Here is a 21,015-nt window from a genome sequence, read left to right on the forward strand (position 1 = left end):
ACTGAAAATTTCTAAAACAAAAAACATTTTTACCTTCCTCGACCTGACAGCTTTTATTCTTTCTTTTTTTCGCTGTTAGGGAAAAAATATATTTTAAGAGCGTATAAAATTAGAAAATAAGATTTCACAATAATTTTGAAACAGGTTTTTAGTTATTTTACAAATATAATGAACAATAATTTTTTTTAAATAGAAAACAGAGCAAGAAATTCTATTTTTTATTCTTTTACAAAATGTATGTAATTTTTAAGTTATATTATTTTATTGCTCGTAGAGGCGAATCAAATCGTCCTCGGTAGCTGGATAATTTGTCATAGGACATTTTCCATACCTTTGTATCACTGGTAAAATGCATAGGTAACAAAAGATGTATCTGAAGAAATAAACAAATTTACATGTTACATTATTAGAGTATATTGTTCAAAGAAAAAGAAACCCACGTAGCAATATTTTGCTATAAAACAACATTAATTTATATTTTACTCACCCTGAAGTAGCAACAGCTGTCCTTGTACGAAATGCTTTCTTACAAATTGGGCACAATCCTCGAAATTGTTTACTTTTTTCGCAAATCTGAAAAGATTATCTCAATAATAATCCTGATTTTCTTTTCAAAATTAATTAATTTAAAAGAATGTTTTTGGTTTTTATTTAAAAATACGAAGAATACGAAAAATACGAAAAAATACATACTGTCGGTGGGGCCGGTATTGGAAGAGCAATTAAACTTTTATCGTAATTTTCCTTGTCCCAATATTGTAAAAATCGAAAAATAAATGCCGCAAATTCCAAAGATTTTGCGGCAACCTCCTCAAGAATTGATCCACCGTCTTTAAATGTAAATGTACCTCGTTTAATTTTATAGAAAAGATCGGTAATAATTATCGAAGGACTGACAAACGAATACGATAAAGTAATATCAAAAATTTTCAGGAATGGAGAAGTATATTTCGATTTTCCAGCAATGTAGAGTAATAAATTTCGTACTTGAACAATTTCTCGTATCATATCACAGATAAAGCAAAAACTTAGGAAGGCCGTTATTAATCTTTTTTTCAATTTCTGTAAATTAAAAAGAAAATGTAATTATTATTTTAAATTCAAGAAAAGAATAATTTTCCAAATTTTACACTCACTGGTAAATTGTGACTAGATACTTGAAGAGAATATTTTTTTCTCACAACGTCGAGTTTTTTATTTAAATAAGGAAAGAGGACTAATAAAATTAAAGAAGCATTCTTTTGACTTTTACTTAAGTTCGTAACAGTGTTGGGGTCTCTCAAAGATACTCTTTTCAATCCATAAAACTTTTCCGAAAACGAAGCACCTACAAACTGTGTTTATTAACAATAATAATAAAAAATTTGAATTATTAAAAATATTTAACTAACTGTGACGACAGAGGTAATAATGTTGTAAGGCACCGTTCAACAACATAAAACTTTCATCTTTCCAGCGAAGAAAAAAACCAAACTTTGCAGGGTATAAATTCGCTAAAACCTAAAATTAAATAATTGAAAATAGTTGAATTAAACAATAAAGCACCCGTAAGAAGAAAAGTGTGTTTTAATTTTTAAAAATTAAACTTACCGTGACAAGTTTATTGAATGCAGGTTCAAGGGAGATGGATAAAGAATCCTGGGCACAAATTTCAAAAACACTCGGTTTCGCATATGAGGTACCTGTCAAGTGAACTCCTTTTTCTCCCATTTTAATTATTACTTATTCATTCAAATTGTATTATTTACAAAATAAAAATATTTTTGCATTTTTGTGCCGTAAAAAATGAAAAACAGCGTGAATTTAGTCACATATAGAAAACAAAAATAAAAAGTGAATATTGCCAACTTTAGATGATTGTTGAGTGAGTTTGCGCATTTACTATTTAATAGGAGAGAGAAGGACAAAGTAAAATAACGCACCAATAGTAATGTCATAATTAAATTGTTGCCTCTTGTCCCTCTCATGCAGGTGAAAATGGTGAAAATGACACAAGTGCAGTTAGTGACTATTGTTATGTTGGCAACATTAGTCAAGTAATAAGACCACGAGGTCAACAAAAACAAAGTCCTCCAACAGTGCCGAATATAATTAAAAGAAGAATAATAATTAAAATTTTAACTATAATATTATAATTTGTTCAGACATGGCAGAAATTCCCTTGAGTGTGGCTGAAAAGACTTTTATTCTTCATGGAGTAGACGTAAGTTTTTTTTAAAGGTAACATAACCTTTAAAAGAAAAAATGCAATTTTATTATTATTAATTTCAAGTTTTTAACTTTAATTACTTTTAATGCAAATTTATTTTTATATGTTTACTCTATTTACTGAAGACATTATTTCAATTACTATTAGATGATAAATTAATATACATTGAATTTTGTAATATGAAAATTATTCTAAAAGAAGTTGATTGTTATTGAATTTTTTAAATATTCTACAGTAAATAAGACAATAATTATTGAATTATTAAAATCTAACAGAAAATAATATTTTCAGTCGGACTCGAGAATAGACGGCCGATCACGATTAGAATATCGAGTGTTAGAAATAGAATCAAAGCTAATGGAACAAGTAAATGGTTCTGCTCGAGTTCGTTTAGGAAATAGTGACATTCTAGTTGGAGTAAAAATGGAAATTGATACACCGTTTCCCGACAGACCCTTTGAGGGAAAAATAGAATTTTTCGTCGATTGGTAAAATTAATTTCCTTTTTTTTTTTTTTAAATAATAAGTTCATAATGAATAATTACAGAAAATATTTTTCACATCTTCTAGAATTTTCTTGATGAAAGTTTATTTTATTTCAGCTCTGCAAACGCAACGCCAGATTTCGAAGGAAAGGGAGGAGACGATTTAGCAAACGAAATAAGCAGTGCTTTATCGCGAGCTTATCAATCGCCACAAACTTTTGACTTACGTTTCCTCTCTATTTTGCCGCACAAAAAATGTTGGAAAATGTTTGTCGACGTTTTGGTAATAGAATTATATTTTTAATTTACTTTTAGTTAATAACTCAAGAAAAAATCTATTTCTGCAATTGAATTTTATATTTTAAAATATATTTGTCTTTATAAAGAAAGTTTTTCTGTAGATTCTTCAATGTGGAGGAAATTTATTTGACGTTGTCGGCGTTGCTGTAAAAGCCGCTCTAAATTGTACAGAAATACCAAAAGTTACTTCAGCGACAGTCGATGGCACAGAAGCTGATATTCATTTGTCTGATGATATTTATGATTGTATTAAATTAGATGTGACGAATTTCCCTTTATTTGTCACGGTTTGTAAGGTAAAACGTAAATAATATCAATAAGTATTAAAGAAATTGAAAAGAAATCAATATAATAATATATTTTTCAATTTCTTAGATTGGAGATAATTGCATTGTTGATCCTACATCGCAGGAAGAAGTGTGCAGTGCTGCGAGCATAATAATGTCAGTAACGCCTAATGGGAAAATCACATCTACGATAAAAATGGGTTATGGAAGCCTTTTATCAACAACGTTAGGAAAGTGCTTAGAGGTAATTCATTTATTTTTATTAATTAATTATGTCATCTTGTCCTTTATGATTTTCATTGCACTTCATTTCTAGAAAATTCAGTTTCATTTAATCTTTTTTTTCTTTATCAGATCGGAACAAAAGTTGGAATTCAGCTCAATGGGGCAATTATGTCACAATTAAAAAGAGAAGAGAAACTTGGACCTAAGAAACAATTTTTTGGATTTCTTAGATAATATTTGAACATCTCTTATTTTTTTTATTAATATTAAACATCTTTTTACAAAAAGGTAATATTTCTTTCTTTATTATTTTAAGTTCGTAATTCCCGTTTTTCGAATTTTATTTTTATTTTAAATTAAGATTTACAGGAATTCCATTAATTTGAATATTTTTCTTTAAATAATATAATCAAAAAAATTATTTCACTTTCTAGTTTGCAAATTTCCCGCCAAAATTACATATGCAGGCAACTTCAAGTTATTGGAAGTAATTTTTTTCTGATTCAGAAATCAATCAATTTATAAAAAAGAAGAGGAAAATCGTAATTTTACAAAAATATTTCGTGAAAATTAGTAACTTTCAAATCCTTTTTATTAGAAAAATATTTAAAAATTTGGAAATTTTATGTAAAAAAAATATTTTTTTGCAAATTGGAAATTTAGTGCTTTTTATCCCCACGAGGGTTCGTTGAGGCTGACCAGTTGCATTTTGCATGTATTGTGAGTTGTGACATTTTTTTAGTCATTTCCACATAAAATCTCTGCATTCAAGCGATAATATAGGATTTGTAAAATTTCTTACGGTCCTTTTAAGGAATAAGTTTATCGACAATGGAAGCTGAATCCTTAGATCTCGAGGACGGAGAAGTTCTTGATGACGAGGTCAGTAAAAGGAAGACATCATCTTTTGACAGGAATCGAACATAACCTCATTCATCAAATTTATCAAATGAAAATCAATCATTTGTAATAGAATTTAATTTAAATGGCAATTTTTCGTTTATTTACTAAAGTAAAGATTAGTTTGGAATTTCTACTTTTATTTCAAGACTATCAGGAAGAGTTGATTGTGAAAAAATTAATTAATTTACTCATTTGCATTTTTCACCGTAATCTAAAATTTTTGCTTTCCATAATTTGACATGTTAATTACTTTGTTGAAATCTACTTGAATCTAGTTGATATTTTAAATACAAGTTTTTAATTTGTACTTTTTTTTCTTTAAACAGCTGTCAGAACATTTTGAAAAATGTAGAAAAAAAACTTGAGAATCTTCTGCTTGAGAAGAAAAATTTATTGCACAGAACCTCTTTTTGGAAGTTTTCAATGTTGAAGGCATTTTTTCTCCCTTGTGATTCAATTTTTGGTTCACTTGGTACAAATTTTCATTCATGTTTTTAAATTCTCTTTCGAAAATTACAAATTTTTTTGGGATTAAAAATTGAATTATTTTATAACGATTAATGTTATTGTACATTTTTCATTTCATATTTAAAAATTACAATTAAATGTGCAGAGAATAAATGAGACTGAAAAGTATAAATGGTATAAATTAATTTTAACAGCCGGAAGATGCGTTTGGTACCTATAATGTACTTCAGCGACCGCATGCGATGCCACCGCGGGAAGAAGTCGGCAAGATGAAGTACAGTGACGAGTCGGATGTCTCTTCGGAGTCGGAGAGCGACTCGGACTCGGATTCTGCCCGGGCGAAAACAAAGAGGCAGAAACTGAAGGTGAAACCAACGCGTGCCGAGAGGGAGAATTGTCGCTTGAGCAAAAATGACAAATTCAAAATTTGGAACATGCAAGTTCAAGAGGAATCGATAACCGAGGATCTCGTCTCTTGTGGTGTCACGAGAAATAACTACAAGGATCGAACCGTCGAGAGTTATGATTTCACATTAGGTTATTCGTTTAAAAAGCGTGAAGAATTGCCGGAAAATAATTCTTCCGACGAGGAGAGAGAAACCGAGCCAAGACTGACGAACAAACGAAATTTCGCCGACAGACGTAATGTCAAATTGAGATTAGGCAAAAGGCGCAACGACGCACCGGCGAACGACGATGACGATCACAAAGGTTCATCTCGTGTCATGTCAGATCTCAGCATTACTCCAGAGTCCAGCGATGCGGACGTTGCTGCCGATATTGCTGCCAAACTCTCCGAACACAAGGACGTTCTCATCAGTAAGTCAAGTCGCTTTTATGTTAAGTCGCCTACTTTTAATTCTTTTCTCTCAACTTATTTTCACAATTACAGGAAGAATTGTGGACATCTTGGGAAAGGAAAAGGCCATTGATTTCTTTCAAAAGACAAAGAAAATCGAGGAAGAAGGCGGAATGTTGATTATGAATGGATCGCGCAGACGAACAGCGGGCGGCGTTTATCTCTATCTCGTCAAACATGACGATCATCTACCCCAGGAACAGATACGGGAGATATTCTATGTCGATAAGAAGGAAATCGCAATTCAGAAAAAGCAGCAAGATGCGAGCGAGAGGCGACGTCATACTCAAGAACTAATGCGGCGACTTGAGAGTAATTATCAACAAATTTCAAAATGAATATAAGATTTCGTGGATTTAATTTAATTTAATTAATTTTTCCCTTTTTGCAGATGGATCTGATAAAGATTTGCCAGCCCTGTTGACAAGAGCGGAACTCTCGACGAAGCAAATTGCGGAGGAAGCGAGATTGAGACGGGGCGAAGGAATGGATCGAACGCCTTTGGATTCCGAGAGAACTGTCTCAAATCCTCCGCCAAGTCCCGTCACTGATGATCCAGATCATTCGGAACATCCAACACCTGGTAGACAGGAAATCGATTACGAAGATATTCTCGATATTGGTGATGTTGATAATATGGAAGTGTTTTAAATACTCCTTTTTTTCTTCACTCTTCTTCAAATTTTTCACTTATTTATAATAATTTCGTTGTTTTTTATGTTCTCAAAATGCAAAAAATTTGCAAATTTTCAATTTCATATTTTAACTCAAGAAAATTTATGCAATTTTATTAATCAGTTCATTCCTCAATTTGTTCATTATCTTTTAAGATCTCTAGAGGCAATTTATTTTCTTATTTGTTGTTTTATCTTTTTTGTTTTTAATTGATTACTGTAAGTTTTTTTTCTTTTTTTAAAATAGTCTTCATTCTAGTACTGTAAATTAAATTAGATTTTAAGTTTTTGAATATTTTTCCTCTTCTAAATTTTTATTCTACGAATGTAAAAAAGTTACTTTTTTATTCTATAAAAAGCTCTTTTCTATAAATCAAAAAAGTAATTTAAATATTCGCAAATTAAATTAAAAACTTTTTTCGCGTCATTGAAAAGAGATGAAAAAAGTTTGGCAATTTTAAAAGAGTTAAAAAAATAACGAAAATGACAGTTTTTTTTAAACATCTTTAGATATTGCATGCAGAGAAATAAAAATCCTGTAAATAGCAATTGATAACAAAAAAAATGTTGCTAAGAAATTGCAAACTAAAAAATAATCGGTGGCAATTAAAAAAAAACAACGATGACGGTGATTAAAATTTTTGGGGCCCAGACAATTTATATTCCCTTGTAAATAAATATTCAAATTAAGAACAAAAATATAGCGTCAGTAAAATTTTTCCAATTTAACGATAATGCATCTTTGATCCTTTTTGTAAAATTATCACTTAGAGAAAGATTTCTTTTAAAAACTTTATACTCGTTACACTAATTTCTTTAAAAGCTAAGTACACTATATGAAATTACATGAAAAAAAATGAAATACGTTAAAAAAATACTATTTTTAACGTAGTAAAAGAAGTAATGTTTAAAAAATGCTTTCTTTCATTTTACGTGAGTGAGAAAATAATAATTGTTTTTGCGTTATTCACTCGAGTGAAAGTACTGTATATAAAAAGAAAAATATATATTCCCCTCGAGTGATTAACATCTCACAATGAATTATATATTATATATTAACAAAAATATTGTACGGTAATAGGAAATTGTTACGAAGAAAATAAAGAAAGGTTTTTTTAATTTAAAATTATCACCAAATTAAATATATTTTATCACAGCTTGACAATTACTTACATTTGATAAATCACAGATTTTCAAAGTATCTATTATAGTTTAATTTATTTTTTCATAATATATATTTTCAAATATTGAGGAAAATATATAATTATAATTTAATTTTTAAGAAATTTTTTCTAATAGTTTCAATAACATTTGACATCGATCTTTCACCTGAAAAAGAAAAATTCCCTTTTAACATTCAATTTCAAGTACATTAAAAAAATAAATCATTTAAAAATTGTATGTTTAAGATAAATTTTTAAAAAATATTAAAAATGTCTTACTTTATTGAATTATTTAGTAGTAGTTTGTTAATTATTTAATTTAATTATTACCTGTTGGACTGAACGATTTTCCAGTGCTTGACTTATGGAAATGAAACTCTTTTCCGAATAATCTTTCTTAATACTTTGCAAAAGAATGGCGTCCTCTTGTCGGGACCAAGGTCTAGTTTCTAATCGTTCTTCTATCAAATCGCAAACACTACCCTCGGAATCACTAGACTCTGATGATTTCATTAACTTCAATGCATTTCTCTCATCGTCATCCATAAAACTGTCCATTTTAATATTAGCTGCAAAAAATTAAATTAAAAATATTATTTTTACTGATATTGTTATTATTAATAATAATTATATTGAGAAAACTAATAAGAAAGAAAAAAATACTGACAGTGTTCCGATGATTCTTCCGATTGAGTTTTATTAGACAGAGATTCACTGGAACTATTCTGGAAATTTTTCTCCTGTTTAGTGTCACGTTTCCCCGCTTTCAAAAACCGTTTCCCTTTGCAAATTAAAATTGTCCTTTTGCTATTAATACCACTGCTCGAGGATTGAGCTGTCTTTGGCGGCGATCTTGGACCCCTTTTTGATTTTGTTGTTACCAATTTTTCTAGATTTTCATCTAAAGTAGAGGCTTCTTTGATTGGTGATACTTTAAATGGTGCCGCTTGTTTTGCGTTAGTTTCATCTCCCGTGGAATCATTTTTTGACGATTTTCTCCTTCGCTTTTGTTGCGGTGGCGCGTACACAAATTTCTCCGCTGTTTTCAATGAAACACGCGCAATATTTTCCAATTTCTCGTCATTTTCACCTGGAAACGTTATTTTTGCTGGTCGTAGACCTTCTGACGTTTGTAGATAAATTCTACCGTTGAGAAACTTTGAGAAAATTTTCAATTAATTAATTTAATTATAGATAACATTTATTTTGTTATAAATAAAAAAAGGAAGAAAGTTCTCACCCTTGTTCCACAGGAAGCGCAATGTTCGTTTCCGCTCTTAAGCTTTGAATCAGCGACATCGTGACAGTTACACTTGCAATTTTCCCCGCCGTAAGGATCTTCCTGGGTTGTCGACACTGGCAATTCGATATTTTCATACAAATCCGGAAGATCGAGGGTTGAAATTTTACTTTTATCATGAGGACCAACCGGACAGGTGATATTTTCGAAAAATTGAGGCGCAAACAAACTGTAATCAAATTAGATTTCTGTTTCTGTCTAATACATTTTTTCAGAAGTGATAAAAATTGATTGCTAAAGTTAGCCTCAAAAAAGTCATTAAAGAAAATGAAAACTTACCTCTCGGGTGGTTTTCCCTGGGGAAAAACTTGTAGAAACAAGTCCATAACAATAGGACTTCCTTTGAGAATTGGACTAATTGCTTCGTAAACACTTTTAAGAGGCGTGTAGGGAGCTGACGCAAGTTGTGAAATTGACTGCATGACTTTTGTCAAACGTGACGGTTGTTTGGCGAAATAAACCTGAGCGACTTGTACAAATTCTTGCATTCTTTGTAACATCATCCATTCCAATGATTTGTTGACCATACCCGCTTGGTAGGAATTTAGAAACAGTAAAAAGTCTGAGGACATATCTGGGTAATTTTCCAATTTCTCACAAACCTCCCGATAGAAATTAATTGCCACCATGTCTTTTATTCCCGGCAAGTCATTCATTTTCGATTTCTTTTCGCCCGACGTAGAAACGTTTTTGCCTAAAAAGTAAAAAGGCACATATCAACTGATTTAACTTGATCTAAAAATATAAATTTTGAATAAACACTCTTTTCAATTCAGAGGGAAGCAAACAAACCTTCATCACTCTTCATTTCGTTTTCATTTTCCGTTTGAAGAATATTGTCAAGTTTCTCACTGTATTCGAGAAATAATTTAATGATTGCCTTGAATGTCTCTGGATCAGATGATTCGAGTGTACTGTGTAATTTTTGCAGATACGACTCGGCAAATTCTTTAAAGAAGCACAAAACTTATTAAAACGTGAAACTGAAATTTCTTTCAAGAGAATTTTTATCTTCACAAATAATTGATAATGTTAATAGTACTCACTTGTTGCTCTCTCCTCGGTATTTAATTCATTTTCCGATTCTATCATACGCTTTATATTTTCCAATTCACGCGCTTGTTTCGCTTTCTTCCGATTCACAACTGCATTCTTCTTTATTGTCGTACTCGCTCTCATTAATTCCGCAATTTCATCTTCGTTGTCCTTAAAAATTATCAATTCGTATTGAAAATTTTAGGGTTGACTAATTTTTTATAGTTTATCACAAATTTAAATTTTCGTCTTCGGGACTTTAATATGTACATGTGATTAATAATTAGTAATCAATCCAAGTCAGGTAAAAAAAATAAAAATTCAGTTTAACATTTCGACAGAACCGCTGTCCTCTTCAGAAACAAAAAGGAGAATTTCACAATAATTTGTAGAACAAGTAGTATCGTTTGCTGTTAAGACATTGAAAATAAAAAATAAATAAAACTTCAATATTTTTATAAAAAACGTAAATTTTATTCACTTGGATACTTTGAGACACTGACACCACTGACACTAACACTAATTATTAAGGTGATCGGAAAGTGGGATAAGATTGAGGGCTGGAACAGCAATGGTATAGTAACTTACCCCTTTTAAAGACGAGGTTGAGGAGAAATCGGAACTTTTTGACGAGTCGTGTGCTTTGCCGCCTTTCGCTTTCATTGAACTCGGCGAAATTTCCTTCCCAGTGATCACCTGCGTCATGGATTTGATATTTTGTGCGCTTCGCATTTTCGCCAAACGTGTCGTCGTTTGTCTCAATTGTGGTAATCGCTTTTGATTGTCATTGTCGGGAATTTCCATTTCAACATTCGTATGAACGTCCATAATTTCAGGTACAATCATCTCTCCGCTTTCCGTGGCGAAAACTTGAATTGTCGGTTCAACAGTTTGAATGTTACGTATTTTTGACGAACGTGGAGATAACTTTTTTGAAGTCGACGTTGTTGGTTGTTGTTGATTGTCACTGACATCCATTTCCATAACGATATGCGTGTCAACGTCCATAATATCCGGAAGAATCATTTCCTCGGAAAAATTTGATGGAATGTGTACGATCGTATTCTTTACAGTTCCCTTTTTACGTGCATTTCTTCCTGATGACAAATCCACTGACGGCATCATATTCACGATGGGATTGCGAACATGTTTTCCGGGATTAATTTCGAGAAATTCTGCTAATTCACCATTGATAAGACCTTCAATTTCACTAGGTTCCTGAAGAAAAAAAATGTTGTTTATAATTATTTTTATTGGACAATTTTAATTTATACAATTTCTAAATTCCTTTTTTTTGTTCACTTACGTTATTTACGTGTTTCGTAAATTTTCGCCATATTTCCGGTAACAGTTCAACTGGTTGTTCTTTAGGTGCTCTTAGTACTGGATCGAGGCTAATCACGTGAATTGTCGACGGTGCTTTCCCATTTGAAAGGTAATACTGTAAATTAGAGAAATTTTAAAAAATACGAAAACGCTTTAAAAGGAATATTTCTCGAAACTATTGACAATGTATAAAAGCAAGTCAACATGAGGTTGAAACAAGGTTGAAACCTGTGTGTCAACTACTGCCTCTAGCGGATATTTTTTATACTACAATTTATATTCCCACTTCCGCGAATTTTCTTCTAATAAACTTTTTTGCCTTTTTTGTAAAGGTTATTTTTCAACATTTTAAATAATAGAAAAACAATGGAAATGAAAGTTGGAAACAAACAGAAATATTTGACTTACTCTGACTGGTCCTTCCGTATGAGGGTTTTCGTACTTTTTGATAAGGCCGTAAATTGCATTTGAATCGCGAGCTGGAAGAAGATATATTCGTGTCAAACGAATGACATCGTGCAGCAAGTAAGTTTTATATTTGTGCTTCATATTTCCCTTGTCCAAGACAAACGGTTTAAATTGCTCCAAACCCAAAGCAACCAAACTGAAACAAAAAAACAATTCGCACTCTGCATAAAATAATACATTATAATAATAATAATAATAATAAAAGAAAACAATTCAGAAAATACCTAAATACTTACTTTTCTTCTGATTTGAAGAAACTACGACACCTTCGATTGTTGACATCACTTCTGGTGTACATGTGAGGCAAAAGATTCGGATAGGTAAGCGCTTTACTTTCCATTATTAGGTTCTCCAAAGATGGATGAAATTTGTGTGTATGAACTTTGCGACTCTTCATTGCCCCTTTCTTCATATCTTCCGCCAAAAAATGTACATATTCATCGGAGAATTTTTCGTCTTTGAAAAAATCCTCACAGTCGGTGATTAATTGCAGTGCGTGCGGCAAGTTATCAACATTGAAAGCTGATTGTGGACCGGAACTTAAAAATCTAATTTTCGGAAAAATTCAAATGAATAAATTCAATTTCAAAATATGTATGTTATATGAAACTGAGAAAGCAAAAAATAATTTTTTACCTTAAACTCTCGATATTTGATTTACAACCTTTAGCGAATTTATGATATTCCGGATGTTTGTAGCACATTAAAAATTGTTGAGACATAAGCTGGATGTGTTGTCGTAACTGAATATTAAGTAATTGGCGTTGCTCGATGCTGACAATCTTTGGTAAGTCTGCGTTTGATAAAACTGATATGAGTTCAATCGGCGAATTCTAAAGAGAAACAAAAATTAATCCGTTAAAACAATATTTGGCATTTTAATTTAATAAATAAGAATGCACTGAAATTAAAAATTAAAAAATGCTGCTTACCAAGTGATTAGTTTCTATCGGTGGATTTACATAATCAGTGGATTTCTTCTTTTTCGGTGTTTCTTGACTCCCGATTTCCTTCTCCGTTGAATGTGTGTGCGCATATTCGTTGGCATACTCCAATAATTCGTCCATCAAATTATTCACTTCTTTACGGGAAATATTTACTGCTCGATCCATTCGAAATTCCTCTTTGTCCACTAAAATTAAATATAAAATTGTTTTAATTTTAAAATTATTTTTAAAAATTTCTTCAAGTTGAGAAACTTACGTAGTTCGGTTTCATCTCCAAAAAAATCGTACTCGGGATCGGCTTCGGGATCATCTTCAACATTGACCTCCTGTGGTAGAGGTTGAGTGAAATCTTTAAGAAAATTCCTATAATCTTCATCTAAATCGCAATCATGGTCATACATATCGGTTGTAATATCCGGTGGTATAAACGCTTGTTCAATATATTCCAATGGCGTTTCACTGAGACATAATTTCGATCGTGTTCTTTGTCCAATACTTTCTTCTTCTGTTGGGACGTGAGGAATTCTACAAAAAATTATTTTTCAAATATTGATTAAAAAATCTTGGTTTTTAATCTTGATGAATTATTTATACGTACTCGGGAATTTTGAAAACTCCTTCGGAATCGTATTGAGTGTCAATTTTTGCCTCCTGTGATAACGAATCATTGAGAGGAGTCGCCGGCGTCGAGGGTTGTGAGTCAACGTCACTTCCAATTGAATTGTCAGCCTCCTTGTCGTCATCGTCACTTTGCAGATCCTTGTCGGGATCATATTCCTCGTCTGACGAGTCTTCGGGAAGTTCTTCTTCGATCAGCACCTGAACTTCGGCCGAAGCGGTTTTCACGGGAGTCGAAGGCCAAGGAATGTTTGGCTGACCCAATGCCCCCAATTCTCTAAATAAGAAACGTTTATTAGAAAATCTGCTTTTTTTCTACAATGCTATTAATATGTATTAATAATATAATGATGACAAAAATGTCCAAAGTTATAATCAATTTTAACATACTTTGCTTTCGATCTGGTAAGTTTCGGTTCGAAAACCATGCCATCATCGTCAGTGGACTTATTCAATCTTCGTCGGACCATTGCCCTTACTTGTTCATTTGTAATGACGTGCCGTAAAATATTCTTGACATTTGTTGCAGTTAAGTTTATTTTTGCCGCTTTCGCATCCAGTTGTCTCTCTATTTCCTCCTCCATTTTATCCAAACCGTCAAATGCATCCGCAATGCATGTGACACGTTTACTTCGTATATTATTCGAGTCATAATTATCATCAACTTCCGATACATCTATTTCCAAATCATTTGTATCCGAATCCGAAGATTTGTCACATTTCATTTCGTCAATATCAATCTCAAAGGAAAATTCATAATCTTTTAAAGTCTTTTGTTCGTCACTTCCCTCCATTGTTGGTAAAATCTGTAGAATATGAACATAAAAATGTGAAATTAACATTCATTGTGTAAATTTACCTAATAAATTTTATGTAAACTGATTTGAATACAGAAAAAAGTGTAAAATAACAACACAGTACCTTTATTGTTACGTGATTGTTACTTGTCTTGAGTTTGTATTCTCACATTTCAATTTCGAGATATTTAATTAACTTGCAATCACAACATGTTAATTATTACTGAATTACTACATCTGGTCAATGAAATATTATTCCGTTGGATAATTAAACTTTTCTTGTGTATTTATTATATTTTTAAAGAAAGATAAAACCATGGATAAAACTATATGCGAAAAGCGATCTGAAATTTTACCCGACATAACCTCAAACAACAAAGCATTAATGTGCATCATAATCATCATAATGCGCATAATGCAAGAAATAGTGAATGTGAATAACTCTTAATGGCCATGTCAGTTCCTCAGTTCTTAATTCTTATTTGCTGGGAAATATATAAATTAATCCACCAATGAAACTTTTGGACCATTTGAAAAATAAATTATTTTTCGAATAGGTAAAATTTTTTCTTTTGCACCTTTTGCACGAAAAAAATTAGGAAGTAAATATTAGAATTAAAAATTAATTATTATTATAATGATAAATTCAGAAAACTAAAGAAATTAAAAAACTCTTTTATTTTTTAAATTAAAAGTAAAACCATAGAATTTTAACTTATTCAAACATTTTTCTAATTCTTTGTTGAGAACTTTTCTTGTTATTGGTTTTCTTCTTTTTATTTTAATATCTCTTATACTCGGAAGAATCAGAATCAATATATATGAAAAGATATTATTAATAATACAGTGTTAATAGATTAATTTTTCACTAGTACCTATAATAATTTTGATAGAAATAAAAAAGATAAAATATTGTTGAAAATTCGTTTAATGAACTTTCTTTAAATAAATAGAAATTTTTACATTTACAAACCAATCTAAAAAAAATTCTTTCATTCTAATTTCCGTAACTATTTATTTTACAAAAATACACATTCATTCGTTCAATATTCACAATATTATATTTTAATTTCCACATTATAGTCTTTTTGTTAAATTAGATGCCTTTTGAATAAAATATTTATTTAAACATTTGTTAATAAATTTTAAAAAATAATTTCTTTTAATTAATTTTTGTTTATAAAAAAATTTTTACATTCTAGGTATATTAACAAGTATTTTTTACAATTTTTTTTTCTTTTTTTTGCAATAGGAAGTTGACAAACCTGCCTATTTAAACTTTTCTAAAAAATAATTTTTCACATATTTAAAAGTACATATCACTTTATACATAATTTTGTGAGATTTCTTTTCAAATTACAACTTTTTGAAAGCATTTATGATTCTTTTAACGCTTTTAGAATATAATTGTAGAGAAGAACTTTTGAATCCTTTCCCCAGAGATAATCAATATGATTAAATTTGTTATACTCTATTTTGTGTTTTTTGACAACATTCGGAAGTTTCTCGGCGAGGCGCTGAACATCCTGAGCAGACAAATTAATTATGAAATAATTAATTATTGGTGTAAAATTAAATTTTAATAATTACTTACCACCGGATGTGTGAGGAAATCATTTTCGCTATAAAAGATGTAAACCGGAACTTTAACTCGCTCTAAGTTGTACTTTGGTGGTTGAGTACTTCCGTAGACAAGTAAATTCTTCGAAAGTCCATAGTCAAACTTTCTGAATGTTTCTGTAATGAAACGTTCAATTTTTACAGATGTGTTTAAATTAAATTATTATTATTATTATTATTGAAACAGAACGTACCACATAAAATAAGTTGACTGTAATGAATAATTTGTTTCGCTGATGCCCCTGCTGGAAAATGGCCAAAAATAAGTGGTAGCATTTTCTTATCAAGCTGATTGCTGCCAAACCCGGCGATCAAGTAAAACCAGCAATTGCAAAAACTTCTTGTCAATGTATCGGGACTGTTACGCACAAACGTTCCCAGAGCACGCGCCGAGAAACGATTTCGAGGAAACCATTGATGTATGTTGCAATAAAATGAGCCCCACTGAAACCAACTTTTCGTAAATGAGACGAAAATTTCACTACTCTATTGAATAGACAATAGATGACTAGAAACTCACTTCCATAACATTGTAGAATCGCACGAGAAGCTTGATTAAAGGACTCTTTTGATTCGACATGAAGGCGATTGGAGCGAGACTTATCATTGATCTCACTTTTGCATTGTACTCGGGTTTCTCGCTCAACATTGCAAAGAACGACGTTGTTCCTTGACTATAGCCTATGTAGTACAAATTTAAATGACCCGTTCTTTCCAAAACGTAATCGATCATTGCCGGCACGTCGTAGATCGCTATATCGTGGAAGCTGCAATGAAACAAATTCTACAATTAAAATACAATATAAAAATAGTATAATTATAGAAAGAAATTCAATGAGAATTTCACCAATAAAAAATTACCTAAAATCCCAAAATTCTCTATCCTTTACAGTCAATTCCTTGTGACATTGAGAATAAGTATTGCCTCGTACATTAGCTAACCAAACGTCGTAACCATTGTCGCACAGTATATACGCTGAAAATGATATTCAAAATAAAATAAATATGTTTTTGCATTAAAGAAGCAATTATAGTTTCTTAAAAAAATAAGGTACCGAGAGCTTTTTGTGGGCCAAGAAGAACCCAGTCGGCCGAAGATGACAAAAGACCGTGATTGATTAAAATCGGTTGCTTGGAGATTCTGTTTTTTGAGTTTAATACTTCCTGTGATAATTTATCGGCTTCTAGATTACAATTAGAGTCTGTGAATTCTTGAGTACTGTGAATTTTCTCTTTGTCCTGTGTTCGACAGAGCACTCGGTGTAATTCCAAACGGTAACCATCCTCTGACCAAACGTGATGTGTTTCAGCTGTGTAACCATGTCTGGTTATGAGTTCGGGCTAAAAGAAATTATATTACAAGTTGCTTCAACGTTTTTCTTTTCAATTTTATCATTCCCTCAATTGCTTGTGGCAATTTGTATTTGTATTTGTAACGTTCATTTTAATGTTTCTTTTTTCTTACAACCAGAATTTTTCTAATAAAGAAACAATTATTTTTATATTTATGCACTCGTCTTTCTTATATTGACTTTTCTGAATTATTATTTTAAATACGTAAGAACGCAGAAAATGATTTCGATAAACAAATTAAAAGTTTTCCTCTAATCAAGAAAAAATTTACTCTTTGCTAACTACTGTGTGATAAACAAATTAATTTAAAAAAACGTCAAATTTTCCTCTAAGCAAAAAACTAGTATTACGACTTGAGAGATGAATGTTGATAAAAAGGGAATATTTATATAATCTGAAAATAATTTATTTACCAAAATTTAGTTTTATCATATAATATTGTTGTGTCACTGAAAATGAAAAAAGAAATGACGACTCAAGTGAAAAAGAAGAAATTTTGAGGTTATGAAATAATTGGAAATATTTATAACAATAAGTTACCTATAGAACTTATACTATATATATTAAAAAAAAATAATAAATACTATAGCACAAAATAACTTACGGAGGAAAATTGTGAAAGTAGAGGACAAAATTTATTAATAAGGAATTCAGAAAACGATTAAGCAACGATTGCAAAGTTGGGAGTTTCAAATCACAATATGTAAACTTTAATATAGGTTCTATTTGTAACTTTTGAATATTTTTTCATAAAAGAAAATTGTCTCATGTTGCTTTTCATTACACTGCACATTTTCAATTTTGAAAATATATTACAAAAGTGAAAACGCATAACTTTCACCAAAGTTTTTACAATGTTGACAATGAATTGACGGAACAACGTGCGAGTGATAAAATGTAAACAAACAGAAACGTAAACAAATTGATATTATTATTATAAATGGTACACTACCGTTGTCATGTGAACTTCATCATTCGAATCACTCATCATACGTTTCACTTTATTAATTTGAAACGTTGGCACAAGTTTTAATGAAACACGTTTTAACATTCATTCCACACTGTCTGCCTGCAACGATTTTGTCGAATTTACTGGAACTTTCACGAACAATTTTTCAGACTTTCTTTGAAAAACAGGGACAATGAAAGATTTTATAGAAACGTAAGTAATCTTATAGAGAACTTATTGCACTAATCAATAAAAAACGTTAGATTTTAATTTACTGCACTGAATGTAAAATCATTTGGAGCGCAGGTTTCACTATAACTGAGGGCTTTGACAAGTAGTGAGTCGCACTCGCACTACAGCTGGCTGTCAGATGAAAGATATAAAAGTGGGGGGGGAATACTTCCGGTTACACTCATGGACTCATGTCATAAGTCATTTTCAACCTGTGAATGAAGTGACACAAAGGTGAGAATCAACAATAAACAGATCCCACTTATTATTTTCCCTAATTGATACTTGTTTATTGTTTGAAGAAGAAGAAGAAGAAGAATAACATAAGTGTTTCTGCTTCAATTTCCATTATTATTTCTAAATTATTTATTTTTATTATTATTTACATTTTTTATCAGTTTTACGTTACTATTTCAATTAAATATGTGAATCGGTACCGCGGAAATAATTTGTTGCCAATAATTTCGATAAGTTAATCAAATTTCCAATTAGCATATTACAATATATATACAAAACTTGAAGAGATAAAAAGTTCTAATAAAAGCTAATCTGCGAATTATAAAATTTAATATCTTCTTTTCATTATTACGTTTTATTACATCATGTTTCACTTATTTAATTAAATATTAACTAAGTTGTGCTAGCTTTTTATTCGCAAGGTCGAGCGAAACGATTTTCAAGATAAAATGAATGAAATAAAAATTTTTAATTAAAAAATTTACAAAATTTTTGTGATTTTAAATGTTTGACAAAACTTTAATCAAAATTTGACAAATAGAAAGAAAATTAAAAGTAAATATATAAGGAATAAAATTACTAGTAGGTATAGTGAAATCAGTTTGAAAATGAAAAACGACAATGACGATGTTGCGTGTTTATAATATTAAAATATCAATGACGTTTTTATCATCAAATGAAACTTCTTGACCGGAGAATTCACTTAATCATTGTATCAACGAGGTCAAGACCTGAAAGCACCCTTTTGAGGAAATATCAAATATACAATATACTGAAAACCAAATGATTATCTAATAATTATACCCATTATTATCAGGGGTTATTGATCCCTTTTCATTTCCATCTGCTCCGAAAAAACGATTAACATGCAGAGTGACGATGACTCATTGCTGATACTAAAGGAATTTCTGGAGAAAACTTAGAAAACATTATCAGAGATATTCATATATTTCCCCCACTCCTAAAAAACAATATATCTATTCTTCTATTTTTAAATATGATTTCATAAAACAAATTTAATTTATAATTTATTCATAATCTTATTTTCTAATTCAATTATTATTTTTCAATGATTTGGCAAATTTGTCTCAAGATTATCGATTCCAAGTTCCATTCAACTTTATTTGCATCTTTGTCCGCAGAAGATTATTAATTGGAGCAGAAGATGTTATCGAGGCTAAAACGGGATAAAGCCATCGACAGCGAATATTCAATTATTATAGTAATGACCCTATTATTAAATTGAAACATTGTAATTTATTATTGACAATGTTTCACTATCCCACTGTCAATGCCTAATTATTCAACTACATATACAATCAGAATAACACGATTTCACGTAAATTGAATATGATAATTAATTTCTCATTTTCAGCTCAAACTTTTAAATACCTCCACTTCCGAATTTTTTAAATTATTTTTATTTCCAAAAGATTTAGAAACAATTTAGTTGAATAAAATACTTTCGATTTTTCCTCTAATTTCAATATAAATACCTGATTGGAAAAAATTGTTTAAATGCAAATATGATGAAGTCTACTCAGAGGAGAAACTTTACGGCGAGAACTGAAATCAGGTGTTGGAATTGGTGAAAGAATCTTGTTACGTAAAAGTAATTTTCTCTGAAAAAAGGATAAAATACAAATAATAATTTTATTTTAATTTTTAGTAAAAAAAAAAATTTTTTTAAATTGCAAAAAGAAAAAAATCGTAAAATGAAAAATAAAATGCACATTCTTCGTTGCTTTTTTTCGCTTCGGTAATAATCGAAGAAGAAATTTTGCTAAAACGCCTTTTATTGAGGCCTTTGTTATTGTTGATAAGTTTCCAACATATGAACGATGCGTTAATCGTCATTTACTCGCAATAATTCTCCCCCCAAGGAGAATCAAATAATGTTTGGCCTCATTCTCCATTTATGATAAATAGTTTTGTATTTTTATTTTTTTGTAATTCTTTGACAATTTTTACGAATCAAAGAAATTGCGAAGCGAATTGCACACACAACACTGGGTTACAAAAAAATGGTCATGTCGTGTTTATTTAAAATTTACTGTGTTTATTGAAAGTTTAGGTGTCACAGAATAAGAATATACCAGAAAAACTTTTTTTCATTCGGTCATTCCCTTAAAAAACGAGTTTAAAGTCTCAAAAAACCGTATTTTTAGCACTTTTTGAGGCAGCGTAACAAGAAAATGCAACATGATAAAAATCTCTACAAAAGCTTAAATAAAAGCTTAAACCTTCAACTTTAAGGCTCAGAACTGAAAAGTACTTAAAGAAGCACTGAAAACCTGCAGTCACTATCTGAAATTATCAAAAAAGCTGGGTTAGGTAGCACTTGGTAAAAATCGATTTCCCTAACCGGATTCGGTTGCAAATTGTTATTTTAGGTTTTTTGAGGTTTCTAATGACGAATTGGAACTTAGATTTAAAAAATTTCAAAGTGGCGGACTCAATTTTTTAAAATTATCAACGCAAATTTTGAAAAATTGAGTGAATTCATTATTTTCAGTCCGCCATTTTGAAATTTTTTAAATCTAAGTTCCAATTCGTCATTA

At 30.5% G+C, this 21,015-nt stretch overlaps 5 protein-coding genes across 6 annotated transcripts; 2 read left to right on the forward strand and 3 right to left on the reverse strand.

The window, feature by feature from the left end:
• Positions 1-145: 145 nt before the first annotated feature.
• Positions 146-1,854, reverse strand: LOC122504463 (peroxisome assembly protein 12-like). Its single transcript, XM_043615588.1, has 6 exons — positions 1,591-1,854; positions 1,392-1,500; positions 1,137-1,327; positions 694-1,062; positions 488-573; positions 146-373 (listed from the first exon to the last, which is right to left on the reverse strand). The coding sequence occupies exons 1-6, from the start codon at positions 1,708-1,710 to the stop codon at positions 262-264; spliced, it is 987 nt and encodes a 328-aa protein (XP_043471523.1). The 5' UTR covers positions 1,711-1,854; the 3' UTR covers positions 146-261.
• Positions 1,855-2,000: 146 nt separating this feature from the next.
• On the forward strand, positions 2,001-3,798 carry LOC122504465 (exosome complex component RRP42). The gene is made up of 6 exons (XM_043615590.1): positions 2,001-2,203; positions 2,501-2,697; positions 2,812-2,977; positions 3,096-3,290; positions 3,370-3,525; positions 3,636-3,798. Exons 1-6 carry the CDS (start codon positions 2,147-2,149, stop codon positions 3,738-3,740), a joined length of 876 nt encoding a protein of 291 aa, XP_043471525.1. The 5' UTR covers positions 2,001-2,146; the 3' UTR covers positions 3,741-3,798.
• Positions 3,799-4,083: 285 nt separating this feature from the next.
• Positions 4,084-6,670, forward strand: LOC122504462 (phosphorylated adapter RNA export protein). The gene is made up of 4 exons (XM_043615587.1): positions 4,084-4,388; positions 5,072-5,696; positions 5,770-6,048; positions 6,128-6,670. Exons 1-4 carry the CDS (start codon positions 4,338-4,340, stop codon positions 6,385-6,387), a joined length of 1,215 nt encoding a protein of 404 aa, XP_043471522.1. The 5' UTR covers positions 4,084-4,337; the 3' UTR covers positions 6,388-6,670.
• A 36-nt stretch (positions 6,671-6,706) lies between these two features.
• Positions 6,707-14,443, reverse strand: LOC122504460 (GON-4-like protein). Of its 2 annotated transcripts, none has more exons than XM_043615586.1 (17): positions 14,189-14,443; positions 13,658-14,073; positions 13,248-13,544; positions 12,906-13,174; positions 12,635-12,834; positions 12,339-12,535; positions 11,939-12,250; positions 11,643-11,838; positions 11,215-11,349; positions 10,497-11,126; positions 9,920-10,079; positions 9,666-9,821; positions 9,153-9,567; positions 8,814-9,042; positions 8,241-8,730; positions 7,904-8,142; positions 6,707-7,739 (listed from the first exon to the last, which is right to left on the reverse strand). In XM_043615586.1, the coding sequence occupies exons 2-17, from the start codon at positions 14,059-14,061 to the stop codon at positions 7,689-7,691; spliced, it is 4,380 nt and encodes a 1,459-aa protein (XP_043471521.1). In that variant the 5' UTR covers positions 14,062-14,073; positions 14,189-14,443; the 3' UTR covers positions 6,707-7,688. The 2 variants fall into 2 exon arrangements, with proteins under 2 accessions (XP_043471521.1, XP_043471520.1); XM_043615585.1 differs by having other exon boundaries at positions 9,666-9,839.
• Positions 14,444-15,040: 597 nt separating this feature from the next.
• Positions 15,041-18,312, reverse strand: LOC122504417 (lipase 3-like). Its single transcript, XM_043615531.1, has 7 exons — positions 17,990-18,312; positions 16,740-17,025; positions 16,546-16,660; positions 16,205-16,451; positions 15,879-16,128; positions 15,659-15,801; positions 15,041-15,590 (listed from the first exon to the last, which is right to left on the reverse strand). Exons 1-7 carry the CDS (start codon positions 18,086-18,088, stop codon positions 15,441-15,443), a joined length of 1,290 nt encoding a protein of 429 aa, XP_043471466.1. The 5' UTR covers positions 18,089-18,312; the 3' UTR covers positions 15,041-15,440.
• Positions 18,313-21,015: the final 2,703 nt, after the last annotated feature.

The sequence above is a fragment of the Leptopilina heterotoma genome, unplaced genomic scaffold (assembly GCF_015476425.1).
Source record: "Leptopilina heterotoma isolate Lh14 unplaced genomic scaffold, ASM1547642v1 Lhet_299, whole genome shotgun sequence".
In the NCBI taxonomy this organism is placed as follows: Eukaryota; Metazoa; Arthropoda; class Insecta; order Hymenoptera; family Figitidae; genus Leptopilina; species Leptopilina heterotoma.